This window comes from Wolffia australiana, chromosome 6 (assembly GCF_029677425.1).
Source record: "Wolffia australiana isolate 7733 chromosome 6, ASM2967742v1".
Classification (NCBI taxonomy): Eukaryota; Viridiplantae; Streptophyta; class Magnoliopsida; order Alismatales; family Araceae; genus Wolffia; species Wolffia australiana.
This window is the reverse complement of record NC_135840.1, coordinates 17,886,724-17,909,860: the sequence shown is the minus strand read 5'-3', so window position 1 is coordinate 17,909,860 and position 23,137 is coordinate 17,886,724. Positions and strand designations below refer to the sequence as shown.

At 46.8% G+C, this 23,137-nt stretch overlaps 1 protein-coding gene across 3 annotated transcripts in view; it reads left to right on the top strand.

The window, feature by feature from the left end:
- ALDH5F1 (aldehyde dehydrogenase 5F1) overlaps positions 1-23,137 on the top strand; it is a 58,518-nt gene that overhangs the window by 17,606 nt on the left and 17,775 nt on the right. For all 3 annotated transcript variants that reach the window (XM_078576587.1, XM_078576588.1, XM_078576586.1), the window contains 3 exons: positions 7,564-7,641; positions 11,142-11,208; positions 15,456-15,541. In XM_078576587.1, coding sequence (XP_078432713.1) covers positions 7,564-7,641; positions 11,142-11,208; positions 15,456-15,541 — 231 coding nt within the window. The remainder of the gene's footprint in view (positions 1-7,563; positions 7,642-11,141; positions 11,209-15,455; positions 15,542-23,137) is intronic.

Sequence of the window (23,137 nt, the reverse complement as noted above, 5' to 3'; positions counted from 1 at the left end):
GGTCATGGATAGAGCGACGAGACCAGCTATTATTGATATCAGGGGCGTACCAGCCGCGTATCGATCCACCTGGAACATGGAGGCTTTAGTCTGATCTTTTGGGAGGCTGGCAGGGATCGTTACGTCGGGCCTTGAGTCGGGTGACCCGGATCTGTCTGTGCTGGATGTGGAGGTGAAGGAGGATGCAGTGGCATCGTCGCGGGTCCTGCTTCAGGGTCATAAGGGCACATATAATGTATGAGTAATGGAGCGCCAACCACCAGCCCCACCTGCTGAAGAGGGTCATGAGCCCCGTATTGAGACGGTCGGAGGCGGGGGGCGAGGGAGGTTTCCTGCAAGCGACGGGGAGACGGCGCTGGATGCGAAGATCGGTGGAGGGGCGGAGGAAGAGACGGAGGCAGGGACCAGGACGGTGGAGGCAAAGGGGAATAATGAAGAGGAGAGCTGGCGGGTAGCAGAGGATGAGAATGTAAGTGATGGCTTGATGGAATCACAAAGCTTGGGCGCGACCGAGCAAAAAGGGGCCAGGAGATAGGGCACCCTACGGTTGCTAAGAGGGAGGCGACTATTGAAGGGAGACTTATTGGGTCGTTGCATTGGTTATAAGAGGCAGCAACTATATATCAAGAACGTCGACGGAGTGAAGATATGGCTGGAGGTTGGGAAAGGTGGGAGGTTGCATTTCCCCCTGGGCTGGCTGGCAGTAAGAGTGGGAAAGACAAGGCCCGACAAGACGGAGAGGAAAACAAACAAATCGAGAAGCAGGGCAATGGAGGAGATTGAGGACGAGGAGACAGTCGAGCCGGAGAGGGAGGCGATGGCAAAGGAGGTTGATGATGCGACACGAGACACAATCGTGGGTGTGCTCGGAGGCTTTGCGGAGACTCAAAAGGACGGGAGGGGGTTGTGCCAGGTTCCATGAGATGCATATCATGGAATGTGCGAGGGCTCCGGGATGCCAAGAGGAGAGGGATCGTGGGCAAATACTTACGAGAGTGGGGTGCCATGGTGGTGTGTTTGCAGGAGACGATGTTGGAAGAATGTGGAGTAGGGGACTGGCGTGTGGTTGGAGGGAGTTTGCTGGAAAGTTTTATTTCAGTAAACGCAAATGGGCGGTCAGGAGGGGTGGTGATTGCTTGGAACGAGGCGATCTTTAGGAAGGAGGCATGGCGTGGTCAATTTACGGCGACAGTAAGGTTGACAAGGAGCGATGGTTTGGGGGTGGTCGTATCTTGAGTTTATGGTCCCGTGAACGCCAGCCTGAGGGAGGGGCTATGGTTGGAGCTGGTGGAACTTGTGGATAAGTTTCGAGGGATGCCATTGCTGTTTGGTGGGGATTTCAATGTGACGCTGGAGGCCAATGATAGGCTCAATGGAACGGGGGGCCGGGACCCTGGATCGGAGGAGCTCTAGGCTTTCTTAGCCTCAGTAGGGTTGCAGGAGATGGGGCCCAATGATTGTTGCTACACATGGCAGAGTTCGGAGAGAGCAGCTTATAAGTCGTGGCTGGATAGGTTCTTATGCTCAGTGGAGTTGATGGAGAGGTTCCTGGGGGCAGATGTACGTGCCTTATCCAGACCTTTATCGGATCATGCACCGATCATTTGGCAGTTTCATGAGGGCCATGGGCGGACCACATATTTCAAAATTGACAAGTCATGTCTACGAGAAGGGGGGTTCAGAAAGGAGGTAAAGGATATATGGCGGACACAATCGGAGCAGGGGACAGGGGCGAATAGAATGGCAAATCGCATAGATGGGATGGGAGATCATTTGAAGAGCTACAGAAGGAGGATAAGGGAGGCGAGATGTAGATTGAGAATCGAGGCCCTCACAAGGATTAGAGACAAAGGATAGGAGGAAATGGATAGGAAATAAAGGTCCTGGGAGCTCTGGCTAAAGGAGGGTGACGCCAACATGAGGTTTTTCCACCTTGTAGCAAATGGGCGACAGAGAGTGAATCAAATCCTATCAGTGAAGGTCGGAGAACAGAGGTATACCGGCACGCAGGCAGTGGGTCGAGCATTGGCGGAGCATTTTCATTCGATGTCACGGCGGGGGGCCCTGAACAGATGGCGGTGGACAGGCCAAGGGGCATCACAACTAACCCAAGGCCAGAGAGATGATCTGGTGCGGCCTTTTGATGTAACTGAGGTTCGGGCAGCTATGGCAGGTTTAAATGGCGAAGGCGCCCCGGGACTGGACGGCATACTAGTGTTTTTCTACGAGGAGTTCTGGAACGAGGTCAAAGAGGACGTGATGGCCACATTGGGGGAGCTGAGAAACCTTCAAGCAAATATGGAAAAGATAAATAAATCTTTCCTATTTTTATTACCAAAGAGGCAAGGGGCAGAAAATGTAGGCGACTACTGGCTCATATCGCTATCCAACTCCATATATCTTATAGTTGCAAAGGTACTGGCCAATCGACTACAAGGAGTGCTTGGGGACTTGGTTGGTCCGTTTTAATCTGCCTTTGTTCCGGGAAGACAGCTAGTTGATGGTGCAGTCTAGGCGGGGGAGATTATTGCTTCGTGGAAGGAGAATGAGACCAAGGGATTCATATGGAAGGTAGATTTTGCGAAGGCATATGACTCTGTGGATTGGCGATTCCTATAGGCATCCTCAAGGAGGGGTTTCCTGGAGGAATGGATCAAATGGGTGAAGCGATGCGTGAATTCTCAGTCCTTTGCGGTGCTGGTAAATGGATGCCTCGAAGGGGGTGGATTAGACCGCAGAGAGGGATCAGGCAAGGGTGTGCTTTAGTACCGTTGCTTTTTGTTCTGCCAGCTGATGTGTTAGACATCAGTACATCCTTGGTATGTGGGAGGGGATGTATTAGAGGGTTCCAGACGCTGAGCCATCCTGAGGGCATCCCACTGTTACAATATGCCGATGATACACTGTTCTTCATCGAGGGATCGGTGGAGGAGGCCAAAAATTTGGCGGCACTCCTGCGGGTGTTCGCAGATTGCTCGGGACTGCTCATCAATAGAGGAAAATCAGAATTTGTGGGTTTTGGTTTGTCGCAGGAGGAGGAGACCCAGTGGGATCACTGCCTATGATGTTACGTGGGGCTACCTCTAGCTGCCGGTAACCTACAAAAAGCAGATTGGCAACCAGTGGTGGAGAAGGTGGAGAGATGCTTGGAGGGATGGAAACAGAGAGTTTTATCGCGAGGAGGAAGACTGGTGCTATTGTGGTCAATACTATCAGCAATACCAACCTTTTATTTATCCGTGTTTAAACTTCCGGTGGGAGTTGAGAAACGCATAAGCAGGCTCATGCGGAGATTCTTTTGGAAGAGGTCCAAGTCAGGGAAGGGGCGTGGCATGGCGTTGGTTTCATAGAATGACATTTGCACGCCAACTAAACAGGGTGGACTTGGAGTACCTCATCTAGATACACTAAATGTGGCTCTACTGACAAAATGGGTTAGACGGATCGTGGGACCGGAGGACGACTTGATTAAGGATGTCTTGAGGGACAGATACAGCTCCAATTTGGACTGGGAGAATTTGATGGACAAGGTGAGGGGGGAGTCGGCCTTTTGGAGAGGGCTGAGGAAGGTGTTCCAATTGGTTAGGGAATTCTTCCGGGCTCAATGGGGAATGACGCTGGCTTTAGGTTTTGGATGGATGATTGGACGTCGCATGGACGCTTACAAGACCTTTTCCCTCTCTTGTATGCCCTAGCCCGTCATCGGCAAGCTTTGGTGGAAGAGTGTTGGGATGGGGTGTGGTGTCCAACTTTTGTGGCCATCTTATCAAATCAGCGGGTGGAGGAGTTCTTAAGCCTTCAGCAAACACTGGGCAACGGGAGGCCAATGGAGGGGATGACAGATGGGTGGATATGGGCATTGGGCCCGTTCTCCAGTCGAGGAGTATACCAGAGGTTGAGTACACACCACAATGAGAACCCGATTATCTTAGGGGCATATCGCTCAATTTGGAGGCAAAAGATACCTCTGAAGGTTAGGGTGTTTGCCTGGATGCTCACCAGGAAGCGGACAATGACCCGCGTGAGACGTCGAAGGTTTTTCTTGGCAGAATTATCACTATGCCATATTTGTATGGAGGAAGAGGAGTGCGAGCATCTTTTCTTCCAATGTCGGCTTGCCCGTGCGATATGGGCTAGCCAGGGGCTAGCAGAGATTACGTCAAGCTCAGTATTATGGGCCACAATGCCGCGGTGTCAACAGGGGTTTGAGAAGGAGCGGGGGAGGAGATTCGTGGTACTTTGGGCGATATGGTCCCACCGCAACGAGGTCTTATTCAAGGGGACGGCAATGTCGGTGGACAGGGCTATAAATGAAGTGGAGAGATTTATGTTCTGTTGGTTTGGTCCTGGCTGAGGTGGAGGGTATGGGGGCATGAGGGGCCATTTGTTTTTGGCCTAGATCCCTCCTATCCACGTGTACGGGTGTTCACCAAGCTAGGTGATCTTCTTTATTGTTCAAAAAAAAAAAAAAAAGATATGGCTCGGAGACTGATTGGGGGAGAAGGTGGGCTAAGGTTCGGAGACTGATCGGGGGGTGTCTTCAATGGCCTTAGGTACAGATATGGCTCGGAGACTGGTTGGGGGAGAAGGTGGGCTAAGGTTTGGAGAGTGATGGGGGGGTGTCTTCAATGTCCTTAGGGACAGATATGGCTTGGAGACTGATTGGGGGAGTGGCGCAGCCTTAGCACAGGAATGGTGTAGGAACACGACTTGAGTCCACAAGCCTTGCTCTACTTGAAGTAGCTAAGTCCTGAATCCACAGAACTAGCTTCTCCAACCCTTGAGTCCACAAGGGGTTGTACTTGAATCCACAAGCACAGAAGCACTCTCTAACAAAGAGAACACTCAGAGGGGAGAAACAAGAGTTTCAACAAGACATAGGTTTCAATAATTCAGTCAGGGATACATGGGGGCCTTATATAGGCCACAAGGAGTGCAGGGTCGTCCATAATGACTGTACCCATGACAAGACAAGTCAAAACATTGAGAAAAACAAATCTGACAAGCTAAAACAGAGGATAAGCAGCTTGTCAGGCCTGGGCCTTCTAGAAGCTGTCAGGAGATATTTTGTGTGGCTCAAGAAGATCCTGATGGGACAAAACAGAAGATTTGCAGATCTGACAAGTAAGAGCAGAGATTCTGGCAGAGGATTCAGTCAGAAGATCTTGTCAGAGATAATCTTTTCAGAAGATCTTGTCAGGGAAAATCTTGTCAGAGAAAATCCTGTCAGAGGATTTTGAGGGGCTCTAGGTATAATTCTGCAGTTTCTGTCAGTTCTAGAAGAATCTCCTTCATGGGCCACAGCTTGCTAATGGGCCTTAGAAAATGGGCTTCTGGGCTGCGTCAGGGAGAAGGTGGGGGAAGGTTTGGGGGGAGTCCCCCTTTTGGTGCAGACTGCGTCAAAGCATTCCCCACATCTGTGAGTTCTTTGACCCCAGGTTGGGGTACGGGGCAGGTTTTCGGTTTTGAACCGATAACTGGTCCAATCAAGGAGACATGAAGTTGAAATATCCAAGACTTTTTGCTCTAGCGAGGAACCCAAATGCCACAGTCGGCGAATGCTGGGACGGAGCTTGGGTCCCTATCATGAATGGGGCATTATCAGAGCCACGGTTCTAGGAACTGATGGGGCTACGAGAGGTCCAACTATCTAACAGACCATCGAATGTATATCGAGATGGCTGGGTGTGGCGAGGGCTGTCTTTCTCGGTGAAGGATGCATATTTCAAGATCCGAGGGGAGGGGGGGGCGATTCAGCAACCAACAACTCATGCTGCATGTTGATGAGGCAAAAAGTTCCTCTCAAAGTGCGGTTCTTCTGCTGGCTATTGAGACGATGAAGATAAGTCACACGGGTCTTTCGGAGGAGTTGGAACCCGATGGCTCCCATTGAGTGTCCCACGTGCGCCCAGGGTGACGAAGACTGCTCCCACGCATTCTTCACGTGTTCGTTCGCCCAAGGAGTATGGGCATCGCAGCAGATACCAGTGGTGGATATCTCCTTCGATGAGGCATTTTGGACCTCAGTCACGGGTGGTAGGTACCGGAGCAGACTGGAATGGGGGAGACTACTGCCGGCGCTATGGGCGTTATAGCTGCAACGAAATGAGGTGGTGTTTACGGGGAGGCGGGCGTCGGTGGAGAACGTCACTCACACCATTGAGGCATTAGTGTCTTTTTAGGTTAGAGGGAGATGAATGGTGGACCATTTAAGTCATGTCTGCATCTTGATTGTGCATAATTTTCATCTTTAATGGTAGCAGGTTGGCCACCATTTAAGGGTGGTCTTCCTACCATGTAAGCATATGTCTTTCTCTTCAATAAAAAACACATCTCCTAATCCATGGCACCCATCAGTTAGAAATACTCTCTTCCTCATCGAGGCCCACAGAAAATCCCAACCAAGAAAGCCATATGCTTTTGAAAAATCAACTTTCCCATGAATCCTCTATTCCCCTTTCTCTGCCAAGCCACTAGGATTTTGCCTGCCACAATTGTGCCATCAAGCAGCTGCCAGGATAGGATGAAAACTGACTGGACAGGTCACACAAGATCTCCAAACATCTCCCATAGTCCATTGGCTGGAACTTTTGTCATGATGAGATAGATGAAGTCAGATAATGAATGGGCTGTAAGTCTCTGACTCTAACGGTGCCTTGGCATTTCAGCAGAAGGAATAGATGTGATCTGCTTAATTTCTCCAATTGATGGTTTCCCCACCAAAAGTTGTCCGACTTGTCCATAATCTCTGCTTCAACGTGCCCATTAATTTTGTTTTTGATATGATACTGGACATCTTATTTGAGAAGCCTTGGCCCGGCACTGGGTCCAGCCCATTTACCAATCTAAGGCCCAAAGTGGAGAAGCCAGCCCCAATAATAAGGGGATGACGCATCTCAATTGGCAGACAATTATCCAACGATGAGACTCATCCCTATCTCTCTTTCCCCCCATCCTTGCCCTCTTACTCTCCCCCTAACTCTCTTGATCGTGTCCCTTCCGATATCCTTCCTGCAGATATCCCTCTGCTTGCATAGGTGGGATCTTTCCTTCCTCTCCTTTCTTGCAGTCCTCTCTGTGGACCTTCTCCCTCCCTCCCTCCCTCTCTCTCTCTCTCTCTCTCTCTCTTCGGTGGTGTTGGAAAATTACTATCGTTGTTGCATCTGGTCCATTGACCGGTTGTTTAGAATACTCATTAGGAAATCCATAAGCTTGGACTTCATGTCTGCTATTGCGTTTATTATCGGTTCTGAACGTATGGATCATCTGTAGACCGTGTCCTCATCTTTCGGCTTCATTCCATTAAATTTAAAATCTGTGTCTTCAATTGATGCACGAGTTTAACAATCTGCGTGATGGTTTCCAGGTGCAATACTGTTTTGGCATCTCATTATTCTACTGTTATTATCTTTTTTGATACTGGTGGATTGAATAAAAGAACTGGTAACAGAATTTTGTGTAAGGGCTGTCATGCTAGTGCAGTTTTCACCCAATGAACTATTGTCGTTAGTATTCAATTTATGAGTTATCCAGTGGCTGAATTTTGTCCTTATAATCTTTCAGGTTTCACTGGAACTTGGGGGTAATGCACCTTGCATTATCTTTGATGATGCAGATCTAGATTTGGCTGTAAAGGGCAGTGTAAGCTATTTCTCCAAAAACCTTTTTGCTTCTAGGAGGTGGGGAGTAATTCTACAGGAAGGATTTATTCAGGCTCATTGAAGAAACTTACGTGTTGAGCTATTCACCAAATACTTTGATGTTTAGTTATTCTTGCTTTACTTTACTCTCTCAACATTTATTGGTTCTTCTTTTGGTAAACTGTTTAGTTGTCAAAAAAATTATTACAGTTCCAGAAAATGAATTTCAGACCTCATTCAAAAACAAGATAGACAATATCAGAGGAGTTTCTGAGATAGATAGTGAAGTATCTGGGCCATGACCTATACACGCAGGATCCTTTATAGTCCTTGTCAAACGAGAGCATAGGTTTTGTCAGGATCCCCAACCCTATACTGAATAATTTAGTCATTTATCTTTAGATTACTTTCCCCTTCAAATAGATAATTCCCTTCCCTAATGAGGAGAGACAAGAAGTTGTTGAACTGGCTGGGAGATCATCCCAGAGGGGGTTCAGGCCATTTACCCATTGTCATTTGATCTGTCTCTTTATCTCTCTCTCTCTCTCTATCTATCTATCTATCTTTCTCTCGTTCTCTCTTTTCTCTTCCAAGATATCCGATGGAGACCATCCCCAGGTCTCTGTCAGATAAAATATGTACGAAGCTTGGCATACAAATTCCATCCCTGTGCCCATAAGTGTAGAAGCTGATGACTGGAGAAAACATTACTAGGTACAATAAGGTGAGATGGAATCTTATAATGAATGGGGTGAAAATGGATATAATTAGCTTGGTCATGGGAAATCCGGTACAGTCTTATTTTAAGAGCAACCTGATTTTCACAATAGAGCTGCATCAGCTGTGCATGTGAAAACTCAGTTCTTTCTGGAAGCGTCAAACCTAAATATTTTCACTTATCAAATATTCCATGTGCATGTTCAGTGGCAGTCACAATTTGCCGATTCTCAGTATGTATACTGCACTAAGATACCGTCAAGTATTTCTTTTGCTCTTCTAGGTAATGATATTTTCACTTATCAAAATACAATGACCTGCCATGGAATGATAATCATTTGGTGGAAACTCATTCTCTGCATCAGAATACCTGTAGACCTCAAAATAACCACTGTCTAGGGGAGCAAACTTTTGGTGAAGTTATTCTTCAAATCTCATAAAATTTTGTTGCACCTGGATTAACGTGTGTTTTGTTGGGTTTGCAAAATAATTGACTCATCACATTTGGAGCTGTTTGATGCCATTAAGCCCTGGAACCCAAGGTGGAAAGTGGAGAAGGAAACCAATGTGTGGAGAACGAAACAAATATTTCAACAAACTCCAAGATCCCAGAAGGGATACATGAGGTTTTATAGAGGAAGGTAAGAGGAAGAGTTTTAGAATAGGAACAATAGCCAAAGATAGAAAATAAACATTAGAGAAAGAGAGATAGAAGAGATAGCTGGTTCAACACTTCCCCTGAAATTAGAGCATGGATGTCATCCAGGCCACTTGGTGCACAGCACTTGAAACTGCTCACCAGCGAAGAGCATGGATGTCATTCAGACCCCTGAAATCTAGAGGTTTCAACCAAGCCCTGGGAAGAGCCTGAATTCTGCTTCTGCTCCAGGGCAAGCAATAACACCTTGTCTTTTGTTGCATAACATGATAAGGTTGCCCCTGAGTTATAGTTCAAAAAAAAAAAAAAAGGTTGCCCCTGAGAAAGGTCCAGTTGCCAGACGTTAAACAAAGAGCCATTGGTGATGAATAACAAGGCCCTAGGACGATAAGCATAACGCTGAACTGGGAAACGCAAAAGAGGATAAGGCTGGATAGATGGAGTTGGATGAGGGCTGGAACTTCAGTGCGCTAAGGATATCCTGTATCTGCATGCCCTCACAAAAGCCTGGAGCCAAAGCTCTGAACTCAGCTTATTGGCTAGATCTAGACACCACCTGTTGTTTCTTTCTCTTCCAGCAGATAAGGTTGCCACAAACAAATGCTCAGCGACCTGACGTCAATCATCTGTCGATCACTGATCCTGCATACTTAGCACATCACACACCAAGGTTCTCTTGCAGTGTAGCCTTCGTCCAGAAATACCTTTCCAATATGCAAGGACTTGGTGGACAGCATGGAGATGTACCTCCTGGCATACATGTATATGCCTGCTCAATGCACTAACTGCAAATCCAAGATCAGGTCATGTATGCTGCTGATACATAAGTTTCCCGATCAACTGCTTATATGGGTTCTAATTCATAGGGTGACTTTGCCGGGAGACAATTCTTCCTTAGAATCCATAGGGGTGCTGGCAGGTTTGGATGTCACTTTGCCAGCGCCCTGAAGTAAATGAAGGGTGGGATTTATGTTGGGATATGAATATCCCTCCCTCGAGTGGGCCACCTCTATTCCCAGATAGTATCTTAATTTCCTGAGGGATTTAATGTCAAACTCACATGCAAGTGACATACTGAGGCGCCGGGCTTCTCTGATATTGTCACTGGTGATGATATGGTCAACATAAACAATTAAGGCTGTGAGTTTGTAGTTTGTGTGCTTCATGAAGAGTGTGTGATCTCCATTGCTCCAGCGGTAACTACATGATGTCCTTTTCCATAGACTTTATTCGAGGCCTGCCAGCTTTTTAAAGATGTTGATACCATTTGGTCTTGGTTGATCAATTAAGTAAGTGTGCACACTTCCTGCTCTCTGGCATCTATTTATTACATAAGAAGTGCCTCCCAAATCTACTTCAAGGGATCATTTTCAAGTTTCAAAGGCATCATTTTCAGTTGTGTTGTTGTACAGAGATTGATTTTTACTTGTTAGTGTTGGCGATAACTTTTCAAGCTTCTAGGTTCTCAGCTCAAGCTCTTGGCAAAAGAAGCTCTCTGCTGTTTTTCAGGGGATAACCCGAGGTCATGGAAAAAGAGGCTACTCTCATGTGAGGTACACTTTGATGACATCCTCATTCATCCCAATGGAGCTGATTTCCCACTGTTAGCTCCATCTGGTCTTTCATGTCTCCCTGCTAAGGAACTTTATAGAACCTTGTACGAGTCTCACTCCATTGCAAACACCCATTAGGTAGGTGGAGTGGCAAGTTCATCCATCTAACATCCTAGGGAAAGGACTAACAGCAACTGGTCCAAGGATCCTGGTCAAATGGGATTGGCTGCAAGAGTGTGTTGTAACTTGGGGGAGTATCCTCCATTAAGTAGAAGTTTCTTAATTTCCACCTTGATAATAAGGTGTCTGTGGTGGGGTTCAATTTTACCAAGTCACTGTGAGTCACCTGCTGCTTGTTGTGATTCATGTATTTTTTAGTCAAAACAATCAAAATTTTTCTTCTGGTGATTGAAATTCATGCGTTCTATCATAGTGAGAAACCAGTTTTCTTCTTGAAAAGAACCGCCATCATTTTTCTCTGCTAGTAATGATAAACAGAAGTATATTTTTTATAGATATTCCTCATTCTGAAAGTTTTCGGTTAACATAGAGCCATTTCTCCTTTATTTTCAGTTAGCTGCAAAGTTCCGTAACACAGGACAAACATGTGTCTGTGCAAACCGAATATTGGTACAAGAAGGTGAGGAAGTGAACCAATAGCATTTATCATTTGCATGTTTGTTCTCTATATGTGTAAATACTCATTCTTCTACAAATTTTAAACAATTAAATACATTTTTCATGTATCCTTCTTCATGTGCTCTGGTGACTTTCTAGTTGAGGCTTGCATACTGTTGTATGCTATTGATTCATATATGTGCCAGGTCTGTTGCAAGCAAAAATATTATGTCTACATTCCATAAGGAGAAAATTATGATTTTATTAGTCTACTTTCTTTATTGTTAAACCACGTTTGATAGTCATATTTACAAAGATAACTATGGAGATTTGACATAGGTTGCAGAAGAAAACTATTAGTCACTCTGGTGAAAAAAAATTTTGGGAAAGACTTTGGTTGATGATCATAGCCTCAGCCTAGTCAGAACGTCTCTCAGTCCATGATGACAGAATCCTGTCAGCCAGAAGATTTCGGACTGGCATTGTTTCGCATATCTCTAGATTCAACCTCCAAGCTGTCGGCAAACCTTTCAGTAGAAGTACAATTCGAGTCAACACATCCCAGCGATCAGTACTTTCAGCCATCCCCATATTTCATCTTTCAGTATTCAAGATACCAGTGGGAGTTGGGAAAAGTCTAAACATCACGATGAGATGCTTTTTATGGAGAGGATCAGGGCCAGAACAAAGTCGTGGGCTTGTGATGGTTTCATGGGACATTGTGTGTGGACCTATAAAATTGGGAGGATTGGGGGTCTTATACATAAAAAGTACGAACACAACATTACAAATGAAATGGGTGGAAAGGATTATGAATCCCCGGGACAACCTCGCCACTCAAATCCTGCGGGACAGCTATGGCAGGGGGTTGAATTGGGAGAGAAAAGCAATTCCATTCCAAGGGGAGTCACCGTTTTGGCAAAGACTCAGATAGATCTTCCCCCAGGTACGGAACTTCTTCTTCGCCAAGTTTGGCGATGGCTCAGTATTTCAATATTGGTTGGATGCATGGTCTCCACAAGGCACATTGTGTGAAGCATTCCCTAGCTTATATGTGCTCACACACAGCCCTTACATCAATTTTCGAGACTGTTGGGATGGAGTGTGGAACCCGATGTTAGTTGGTTCCCTGTCAGACCAAAGGGTTGCAGAATTCTTAGACATGCAACAATCCCTTGTACTGTTAAGCCCAAGGTGCAGTGAATTAGATGGCTGGACATGGGTCAACAGCCCTTTTTCAGTTCAAAAGGCATATGTGAGAATCCGAGAGGGCAAGATGAGGACCCGACAATCATCTGCGTATGTAGGTTCATATGGTGGCAGAAAGTCCCGATGAAGTTACGGATTTTTGCATGGCTTCTATTACAGAGAAGACCCATGACCTGGTCCTTGCGCAAAAGGCTATACCCAGACACATCGTCGGCATGTGTCTTATGCTCAAGAGGGGAACACTACTGTCAACAACTTTTTTTCTAGTGCCCTTTTGCTCGCACAATTTGGGACAGCCAAGAAATATCAATGGTGAATGTGAATTCGTAAGAGGCTTTTTGGGGCTCAATCCAGAGTTGCAGGTGTATAAGACAGAAAGAAGGCAGGCCGGTACTGGTGGCACTTTGGGCCATATGGTTGCATAGGAACGAGGTGCTATTCAGGGGAAGGACGGCCTGGTTTCCTCGGGTCGTGGATGGAGAGAGTAGGGTTTGAACATGTGTGGATTGACCTGTAAGGCTCTACTGGGAGGGTTACTGACTCGTCGGGTGATCATCCCTTTTAATGTTTGAAAAAAAACATCCCAGTGTTTGACTGGTACAAACTCTACCAACGTAGAAGTTCGTTAACCATGCTATTTGCTTTTAGTCAAGTCAATCCGTGACCAAATAATGAATTTGATGACTTTGCGCCTGGGTTTATGAGCTGACCATTTATGGGCATCTGCTCTAGATTGTCACAATGCAGAGGTTGCCGATCACCATTTGGCTCTGGTGTCCTTGACCCGTCGAGGATATTCGGGTATATAAACTAAAACTTTAATACTCAATTGGTCTAGGGAGAACCCCTTTCATACTTAGTCTTTTTTTTTTAAGAAACAAATCCTGTAGTCTTATACTAAGTCTGCTTAGACATTAAGTGGGGATTATCTATAGACCTCATATAATGGGCCACAAAAACATTACAAAAATGACTAGTAGGAGGCTGTCCGGTACTCTAGGCAGGCATAGATGAATATCTGAATCCAGGAATCCTATACCCATCAAATGAATTTTATCATCTCAATCCACTCCAAGATGACTTTATGACCTGGCTATTCTCTGACCAGAATATAGAAAATAGAACTTACAAACTTAGAAAACCATAAATGCTTGGTGGTATCTTTCTCTTGCAAGAGACAGTTTGATCGAATTTCCAAATCATAAGAATGGTTTTTATATGAAAAAACTCACTGATTTCTGGGGTTCAAAACTGTTTATTTCACAAGGTTTTGCTGGACTACTGAATTCTCGCTGTTTATAGTATACTTACTGGTTGCACAACATCACTTGAGTTTGACCTTTTTCTCTTAGGGACTCCTTTCCTGTCTGAGTCTTCGATATACATGACCAGAGTATCATGTTCATTAAGATTAGATTGTGATATGGAACTCCCTCAGATATACCTGAAAACAAGGAAGAAAAAGGCTCGTCTCACGCGTTCCACTTCAGGCAATGCGTGAACTCCTGCCTGTAAATAAAAGGGTGAGAGACCATCTGAAGGGGACTCGTGGAAGGTGGTTGTCATGGCGACTCAGCTGGAGGGGAGATTCTCCTGCCCAGAGGAATACGAGATTGATCCAATTTCCCTCTCATCATTTTTCTCTCTCCCTCTATCCTGATCAGTCTCCACTGATCGCTCACTCCTCCCTATCTCCTCTTCCGTTTCTTGACTACTGTTCTTGGAATATCTTACCTGATCTGGAAATTCTTGGGCATTTTTTCTGGAATTCGATCTCCAAATTGCCTCTCCTATTAAGACATCGAAATCCTCCTAGGATGCGTATCAGACTGTTCTCCCATAGGATTGAACATTCACATCATCCACGTAAAAAGAGATTTCATAAAATGTTTTCTACCTTAGGAAAACTAAACCAATCATCTCCGACATATTTTAATTATCATCAAAAGCAACAAAGATTTTATTGAGCTTGATGCATAAGAACGATTATAATTATGTCTAAGAATGATTATAATTATGTATAAGAACGATTTAGGCATTGCACGATAAAAAAATTGAAGGAATCTTACAGCAGTTTTCTCTGGATAATCTAAATAACTTGAAGCTGGCATTGAAGAAGCACATTATTGATAAAGGGTAGAAACTTATTTGTAATTTGCGTCAGGGGTTTCCTATCCATATATAAAGATTGAATCCTCTAGTATTGATTGTCTGTATTTTTCTGGAGACTGGTTTATTATCATCTGACCGACTCCCAGGGCATCAGGTTCTGCTCTCTATCTACTCCGCACAGAGTTCAAAAATTCAAAATAAACAAATATCTCTAGAGAGGTAAAATGTATTGGAGTGCGTCCTTTGGGGGAAAATGCTGGTTTTTAAAACATCAAAAAATATTGAAAATTTTCAGGATGGGACCAAAGAAGAAAATCTGTAAATCTTATGAGCAGAACTCATGGTGTGACTTGTCTGGTGGCGAGCAAGTCTGATGATACGATCCTTGACCCTCTCAGGGGAATCTCAGAATTCCTTAGAGAAGTTCCCTTGAAAATGCTGTAGCCCTCCACAAAGGAAGTGAGAGAAGAAATTAGTTAGAGAACCAATGGGGCGGGAGATCCTACGAAAGGGCCACTGGTGTTGATCCTGACCTTTTGTCATTTTTTTCTTTCTTCCCTTCTTTCTATAGTTCTTTTACTTCTTTTCTCAAGATTTCTCCTCAATAGAGATCTATATCTAGGTCTCTATCATCTGACATATTGTGTGGGTGGATATTAAGATGATAAGGGTTCCAACTAAAGGAATAAGTTCTCACCTGTATACAAAGAAGTAATGTAATAGGGACGTACAGCTTATTTCTCTTCAAATTTCAATTGGCATTTATTGAGACTCCCTTTACATAATCTAGGCTGAATGATAAGACAGCAATAAAGTAATCATTCGAAAGTCAACTTCTTGATTGAATTGGGAGATCTTTAGTGATACTCTGTTGAGGAAAAAGATAAAGTGCTTTCAATCATTTCCCTTCTACATCTTATTAGTAACATTATGCTATCTTTTTGATAGGCATATATGATAAGTTTGCGGATGCCTTTGCTAATGCGGTAGAAAATCTGCAAGTTGGAAATGGATTGGCAGAAGGCACTGCCCAGGTTCATTTTTATCTTTAAACATTGGCATTTTATTTTTGCGTCAAAGACTGCTCAAGTTAGTGTTGCCTTTTGTTTTTCTTTTGCGTGTATAATTGAAGATCTGCTTAAGAAATTTCCAACAATACCATAGGTGTTGAAAGATGATAGTTCATGAGTATGCGACCTGTATTACATCATAAATTTGCGGATGCACCGATCAGGCATGCACAAAGGGTTTGCTGCAAGGATATCAATTGTCGGCGCAACAAAATGGAATCCCCTTGCTCCAATACGTGGATGACACCACATTCTTCATTGAAGGTTCTGCGAGGGAAGCGAGAAATTTATCCATAATAATTGATCTTTTTGCAGATTTCTCGGGACTTTGAATCAGCAGGAGCAAATCAGTCTTGTTGTGCAATGGGCTATCGACAGAAGAGGAGGCACAGTGTGCAGAGATATTGAGCACACCAATTGGGAGACTCCCGATGAGATATTTGGGCCTACCACTGGCGAAGGGGAGGCTGACGAAAGCAGACTGGCAACCGGTTATGGAGAAAATGGAACATCGGCTAGAGGGACGGCAGGCAAAGGTGTTATCGAAGGCCGATTGGTGCTGCTGAGGTTGGTATTATCATCCATTCCAATTTTCTACCTCTCAGTTTTTAGGATGCCAACGGGAATCGAGAAGAGAATAGCAGGCATGATGAGACGCTTCTTATGGAAAGGATCGGAACCGGAACAAAGCAAAGGAGTTGCGATGGTAGCGTGGGATAAAGTATGCTGGCCCATCAAAGATGGAGGTCTGGGGGTCCTACATTTGCGGAGCATGTACATGGCACTATTAACCAAATGGGCGGAGGGAATTATGAATCCACGAGGGGATCTTGTTATAGAAATACTCCAGGACATCTATGGAAAGGGACTGAATTGGGACAGAAAGACAGAGGCGTACCATGGAGCATCGCCTTTTTGGCAAGGGCTTAGAAAGATCTTCCCAAGAGTACAAGGTTTTTTTCTGCCAAGTTAGGCGACGGAGCAACTTTTCAATACTGGAAAGATGCATGGTCATCACGGGGCAGCTTGAGGGTGATTTTCCCTCGATTGTATGCACTTGCACACGATCATAATGCCCAGGTTCGAGACTGTTGGGATGGAACGTGGAACCCGATCATCCAGGGGGCTTTATCTGACCAGCGTGTTCTTGAGTTCATGGATATGCAGCAGTCCCTCATCCAACCATGACCAAAAGAAGGAGAAGGAGACAGCTGGACATGGACAAATGGCTCCTTCTCGGTTCAGAAGGCTTATGAAAAGATTTGGGAGGGGCAAGAGGAAGACACGTCAGTAATCAGAGCGTGCAGATTCATATGGAGACAGAAAGTCCCACTGAAGGTGAGGTTTTTTGGATGGCTGATGGCAAGGAGAAGATAAATGACAAGAGTCTTCCACAGAAGATTATATCCAGATACATCGTCACAATGCACCCTATGCTTGAATGGCGAGGAAGACTGCAACCATCTCTTCTTTGAGTGTTCCTTTGATCGCACGGTCTGGGCTAGCCAGATATTTTCAAGGATAAAGGTGTCATCAGAAAGGGTGTCCTGGGAATGGGTACAGAATTACAAGGACAGGAAACGGGCAAGGTGGTTGAGCATTAACAGTTCTATCGGCCATCTGGTTGCACGGAAACGAGGTGCTGTTCAGGGGGAGAACGGCCTCTACAGATGGAGCTATACAAGAAGTGGAAGGTTTTAAGGCCGCATGGCTCTGGAGAGCGACAAAAGACTTTCATTGATCAGAATGTAAAGGATGGGACCGTGAGGTCCTGATGGGAGGTTCATTGACGAGTCGGGTGTTCATCCTTTTTATATTTCAAAAGAAAAAATTTACATTATAAATTTGTAATAACAAGGAAGAAAAGGAATCACGCGTATTAACAAGGAAGAATGCTGCTACAGATGCCTGAAGAATAGACATAGAGCGCGGGAGTGCCAAGGCAGTGTGGTATGCCGAATGTGTACGGGGACTGTACATCGACAAACAGAATGTCCTAAGAGAGCTAGAGATGGGGCCAGGACTGTCGTCACTACATCGATGGGTGAGGGGGGGGCGGCTCACCAACCAGCTGTTGATGCTCATACGCCGATTGGAGCAATGAGAAGTCAGCAGGGGGCCCACATGGGCTGCCTTGTTGGGGAGGTCACACAAAGAGTCCCCACATCACATTAAGTACGGAGGGGGCGACTGGAAAAATTTCCACCCGTGGCAAAGCTGAGCTTTGGCCTCTTGAGTGCGTGCATTTCTGCCTCTGTGGGGCTTCGATGGCAGTGTATATTTCTGCAATAGGCTGGATGCAAGAAACTGAAGGACGAGCACAGATGAAATGGTGTTGAGTCCTCCCAAGCGACGGATCATCAAGTAGACTCATCAGCACATCTATCATTGAAGCTCGGGGCATTCCTATGGGTTGCAGAATAGGAGAGCCACTAGAAGCACTTGTTCGACCCCTGGGCATCCTTTGACGTGTCATCTCTGATGGTTTAGGGTTGGGAGACCTGAATAAGATAATCCTGGAGGTTGAAGGGATCCACGCAGACACTCCGCCGCCTACCCTCAGTTTTTGGGGCCCGGATGGCATTTTTGAAATCAGAGTTACCTCATTTCTGCCTCCGCCACCGCCGCCGCAGATGGAGAAACAGCCGTGCGAGAAAGCCCAAGCGCACCCAAAGACCTCTATTTTTGACGGGGAGCCGACGTCAGGCCTGAAGGAAGCAGAGATCCTCTCGGAGAGCCCCAAAACCGCCGTCTCCACGGAGATGAAAAACAATAAAACGGGAGGGAGCCTACAAGTCGGCGGAGACATAAATCATAGATACTCCACCAACTTAGAGTACTGAAGGCCACAGTCACAAGGTGTGGAGGAGTCAAAACTCGACGAACAAAGGGAGACAATAAGCGATGAGAGCACAAACACACCGCTACAAACGGGAGATGGGTTGGCAGGAAGGGAAGGTCTTGAGAAGTCGGATTGTGTACCAACCCTGGGAGATGATATGATTTGACGGGTAATAGAAGCCGGAGAAAGCAGCGGGCAGGTGCTCACGGCCAAGCAAAAAGGGAGAGCAAGGTCCAGAAAGCCTTGTATACAAGCGCAAAAAACTAGGCGTCCATCACGAGAGAAGAATCTGTGTGGGAAAGGGCCGGTAAAAGCGGGCGATTGCTAATAGCGGCAGAGAGTCTAAAGAGAAACAACACCAAGACAGAGCGTGGGGTGAAGGGGGAAGCTGAGTCTCGGGGGAAAGAAAAGGAAACCATGGGACTGTCCAGCAGGAGGATCACAGAGGCCGACAAAGGTCAAAAGGACATCAAAGAGATGCTCTTAAGAATCCCCGTTCTAGAGTGATGGCGTCAACGGTGGGACTGAAACTGACACCGGGCAACGAAGGGGGCGAAAAAGGTTTACCATGAAGTGCATTTCATGGAATGTCAGAGGCCTTCGGGACAAAGGCAGACGACGGGTGGTGGGAGGCGATTATAGGAAACGATGCTGGAATACTGTGAGCCTAAGGAATGGAACACAGTGGGTCAAGGCTTCCTGGAGGGTTTTCTGGCGGTCAATGTGGTCGGACGGTCTGGTGGATTAGTGGTAGCATGGAACGAGGACATGTTCTTCAAAGTGGCTACGAGGACGAGCAGTTTGCCGCAGCAGTCAAATTGAAGCGCACAAGCGACAACTTCGAAGTGGTCGTAGACTCTATATACATCCCAGCAAATGCCCAACGTAGAAGGGAACTATGGAGGGAGGTGGCTGTACGCCCCATGTTAACAAACATGTTCAATGGGTGCCCCATGTTGTTGGGTGGCGACTTCAACGTGACATTAGAGGCTAAGGGTTGACCAAACGAAGCCGGAGGGAGAGAAGTAGACTCGAAAGACTTTTGGGATTTCATCGCAGAGATATCACTACAAGAAATGGGGGAATCATTGAAGTCCTCGATTCGACTCCCCAAGCAGCAAGGCGTGGAACGAATCGAGGACTTCAGACCAATCTCCTTGTCTAACTCCATATACTTGTGGGACTTGTGGGAAAGGTATTGGTAAACAGATTGAGAGAGGCGATTAGGGAACTTGTGGGACCCTCCCAATCATCAGCTTTCATACCAGGCCGTTTCTTGGTCAACAGTGCCATAGCAGCAAGCGAGATCCTAGGGACATGGAAACGAGATGAAACTAAAGGTCTCATGTGGAAGGTTGATTTTGCCAAGGCATATGACATGCTTGACTGGGGATTCCTCTTGGCATCAATACAAAGGAGGGGCTTCCTGGAAGAATGGGTCACATGGATGAAAAGATGCATCACAACACATTCCTTCTCAGTGTTGGTGAATAGAAGGCCGGAAGGCGGGCGTATACAACCACAAAGGCGGGGTGAGGCAAGGGTGCCCACTCGCACCCCTACTGTTTGTGCTAGCGGTAGACGCCCTCACCACATGCACTAATCTAGCATGTACATGTGGTCTTCTGAAGGGTTATCAAACGGCTAGTGTCCCTGGGGTTATCCCGTAACTGTAGTACAGGGACGATACTACTTTTTTTGTACAAGGCTCTGTAGAGGAGGCAAAAAACCTGTCCATGTTACTCGACCTATTCGCGGACTTCTCGGGCCTACGCGTCAATCAGGCTAAGTCTGCATTTGTGAGCTGTGGCCTTTCCTTGGAGGAGGAGGCTCAATGTGTAGAGGCGCTGGGAACACCGATTGGTAGCCTCCCTATGAGATATCTGGGTCTGCCGTTAACTAGAGGGCGTATGACTAAGGCGGATTGGCTGCCGATGATAGAGAAGGTCGAGAGGCGGTTGGAAGGATGGCAAGCCAAAGTGTTGTCCAGAGGTGTCGGTTGGTGCTATTGAGGACGGTCCTGTCAGCGATCCCTATATTCTATCTCGTTGTATTCAAGATGCCTACTAGAAGCAGCCAGAGACTCGAAGGCTTGACGAGACGCTTCCTCTAGAAAGGCATTGGTACCGATCAGAGTCGAGGCCTTGCACTGGTTGCATGGGATACCGTATGCAGGCCCACCAAACATGGCGGACTAGGAGTATTGCATATCCAAAGCATGAATACGGCATTATTAGCAAAGTGGGTGACTAGGACCATGCAACCAAGCGATGACCTCACCATACGGATCTTGAGGGACAAGTATAGTCGGGGATTGAACTGGGATAAGAAAATAGCCCCAATAAAGGGGGCGTCAACATTCTGGCAAGGCTTCAAAAAAATCATCCCTAAGGTCCGGGAATTCTACTCTGTCCGAATAGGCAATGGCTCTCTCTTTAAATTCTGGACAGACCCTTGGTCGTTGAGCGGTCCCTTGCGAGAAGCATTCCCTCTATTTGCACTCGCACAATGCCCTGAGGCTACAGTAGGTGAATGCTGGGACAGTACCTGGAATCCAAGGGTTGAAGGTGCCTTGTCAGACCAATGACTGTCAAGGGAGAAGAAGAAGAATACTCGTTGATAATGAGCAAGTTACAAGAAGAGGGTATATATACCCTAGAATAGTTAAGGGATAAGTGGGGTTAGTGGGCCTTATAGAACAGGGACCCACTAACCCTATGACGTCACACTAACAGCCCCCCGCAAGTGAGGTGTGGATATCATCCATGCCGAGCTTGGAGACTGCACGGACAAGTAGGGGGTTGGACAGTCCCTTGGTGAGTACGTCGGCGGCCTGGTCGGATGAAGCAACAAAATCGAGGTCGAAGATCCCCTCGTCCATCCGCTCCTTGAAGAAGTAGCGGTCGCGTTCCATGTGCTTGATTCGACCCTGTTGACCGGGATTCTTTGCCAGGGCAATGGTAGACTTGTTGTCACAGAAGAAGTGGATTGGGGCGGCATACTCAACGCGTAACTCGCGGAGTATCCCATATATCCACTGGCCTTCCGAGGCCCCATCGGCAAGAGCGCGGTACTCGGCTTCCGCACTGGAGCGGGATACTTTGTCTTGTTTGCGGCTCTTCCAAGTAACAAGACTACCGAAGATAAAAGTGCAGTACCCTGTCGTGGATCGGTAGTCGGTCACCGACCCAGCGAAATCAGCATCGGTGTAGACTTTGACGGTCTTGTCGGAGCTGCAAGGAAACAACAAGCCTTTTCCGGGACAACCCTTCAGGTACGCAAAGACCCGATGGGCTGCCTGTCGATGGATCTCATGTGGCTCATGCATAAACTGGCTGAGAAGATTCACGACGAAACTGATGTCTGGCCTCGTATGAGTGAGGTACAAGAGCTTCCCCACCAACTGCTGATACTGGCGATGATTCACCGGGGGTGAGTCCTCCCCTTTGCCCAATTTGACGTTTGGGTCAATAGGAGTACTCACCGGTGCACAGTCAACCATGCCTGTGAGCTTCAACAAATCAACGGCATACTTCTGCTGGGATACAAAGATACCCCGAGACGAGTACGCCACCTCCAGTCCAAGAAAGTACCTCAAGGGTCCAAGGGCCTTGATCTCGAACTCGGCAGCAAGAGCAGCAGAAAGGCGGGATGCCTCCTGAACATCTGACCCGGTGATCAACATATCATCGACGTATACCGAGAGAATCGCAATCCCTCCAGGTCCATGGTGGAAGAAGAGAGTCGCATCACCATTACTTTGAATATACCCTTGAGCACGCATGACGGAGGAGAATCGTCCGAACCACATCCGGGGAGACTGCTTCAGTCCGTAGAGAGACTTTTGCAGGAGACAAGCTGTCCCCGGTGGGCCCGGATACCCAGGAGGGTGTCGCATATAGACTTCCTCAGTCAAATCCCCATGCAGAAAGGCATTCTTGACATCGAATTGCCGAATAACCCACTGGAAGTGGGCCGCCAGTGCAAGCAACAGTCGAACGGTGTCCATCTTGGCCACCGGAGAGAATGTCTCGAAATAATCAACACCGTAGGACTGCGTGAATCCCCGCGCTACAAGCCGAGACTTGAGACGCTCAAGAGTGCCATCCGCATGATGCTTCTTGGCGTGGATCCACTTGCAGCTCACGGTTTGCTTGCCTGGTGGTAGTGGCACGACATCCCAAGTACGATTTTTGAGCAAGGCATGCATCTCTTCGTCCATCGCCGCCTTCCAACGAGGAGAAGCGATAGCGTCAGCAAGGCAGCGTGGTACGGGATCCGAATCGATGCGGGAGAGAAACAGCTGGTAGGGAGTACTCAGCCGTTCGAAAGACAGATAGTGCGCAAGAGGATAGAGGGGAGTGCTGGTGCACTTGCGAACCCCTTTTCGGATAGCAATGGGCAGATCAGCATCGTCGTCGTCGTCAGATAAGGACGAAGGAGATGGATCACCCGACAGAGGAGCGGAAGCAGGAGAGGGTGATCCATCAAGCAGGATAGACTCATCAGGGGGATGAGAAGAAGGGGACTGCGAAGTCGATGAGGATGGCAAGGAGAAGTCCGTAGAAGGGTCCACGGTAGGCGTCACCGAAGGACTCTCCGACGGAGGAGCAGGAAGTTCAAGTGAAGGTGGAACAGGAGGAGGAGATAAGTTAGGAACTGTGGGTTCCTCAGACGTAAAAGGAATTATCTCCAAGTGGGGAGACAAAGGATCCTCA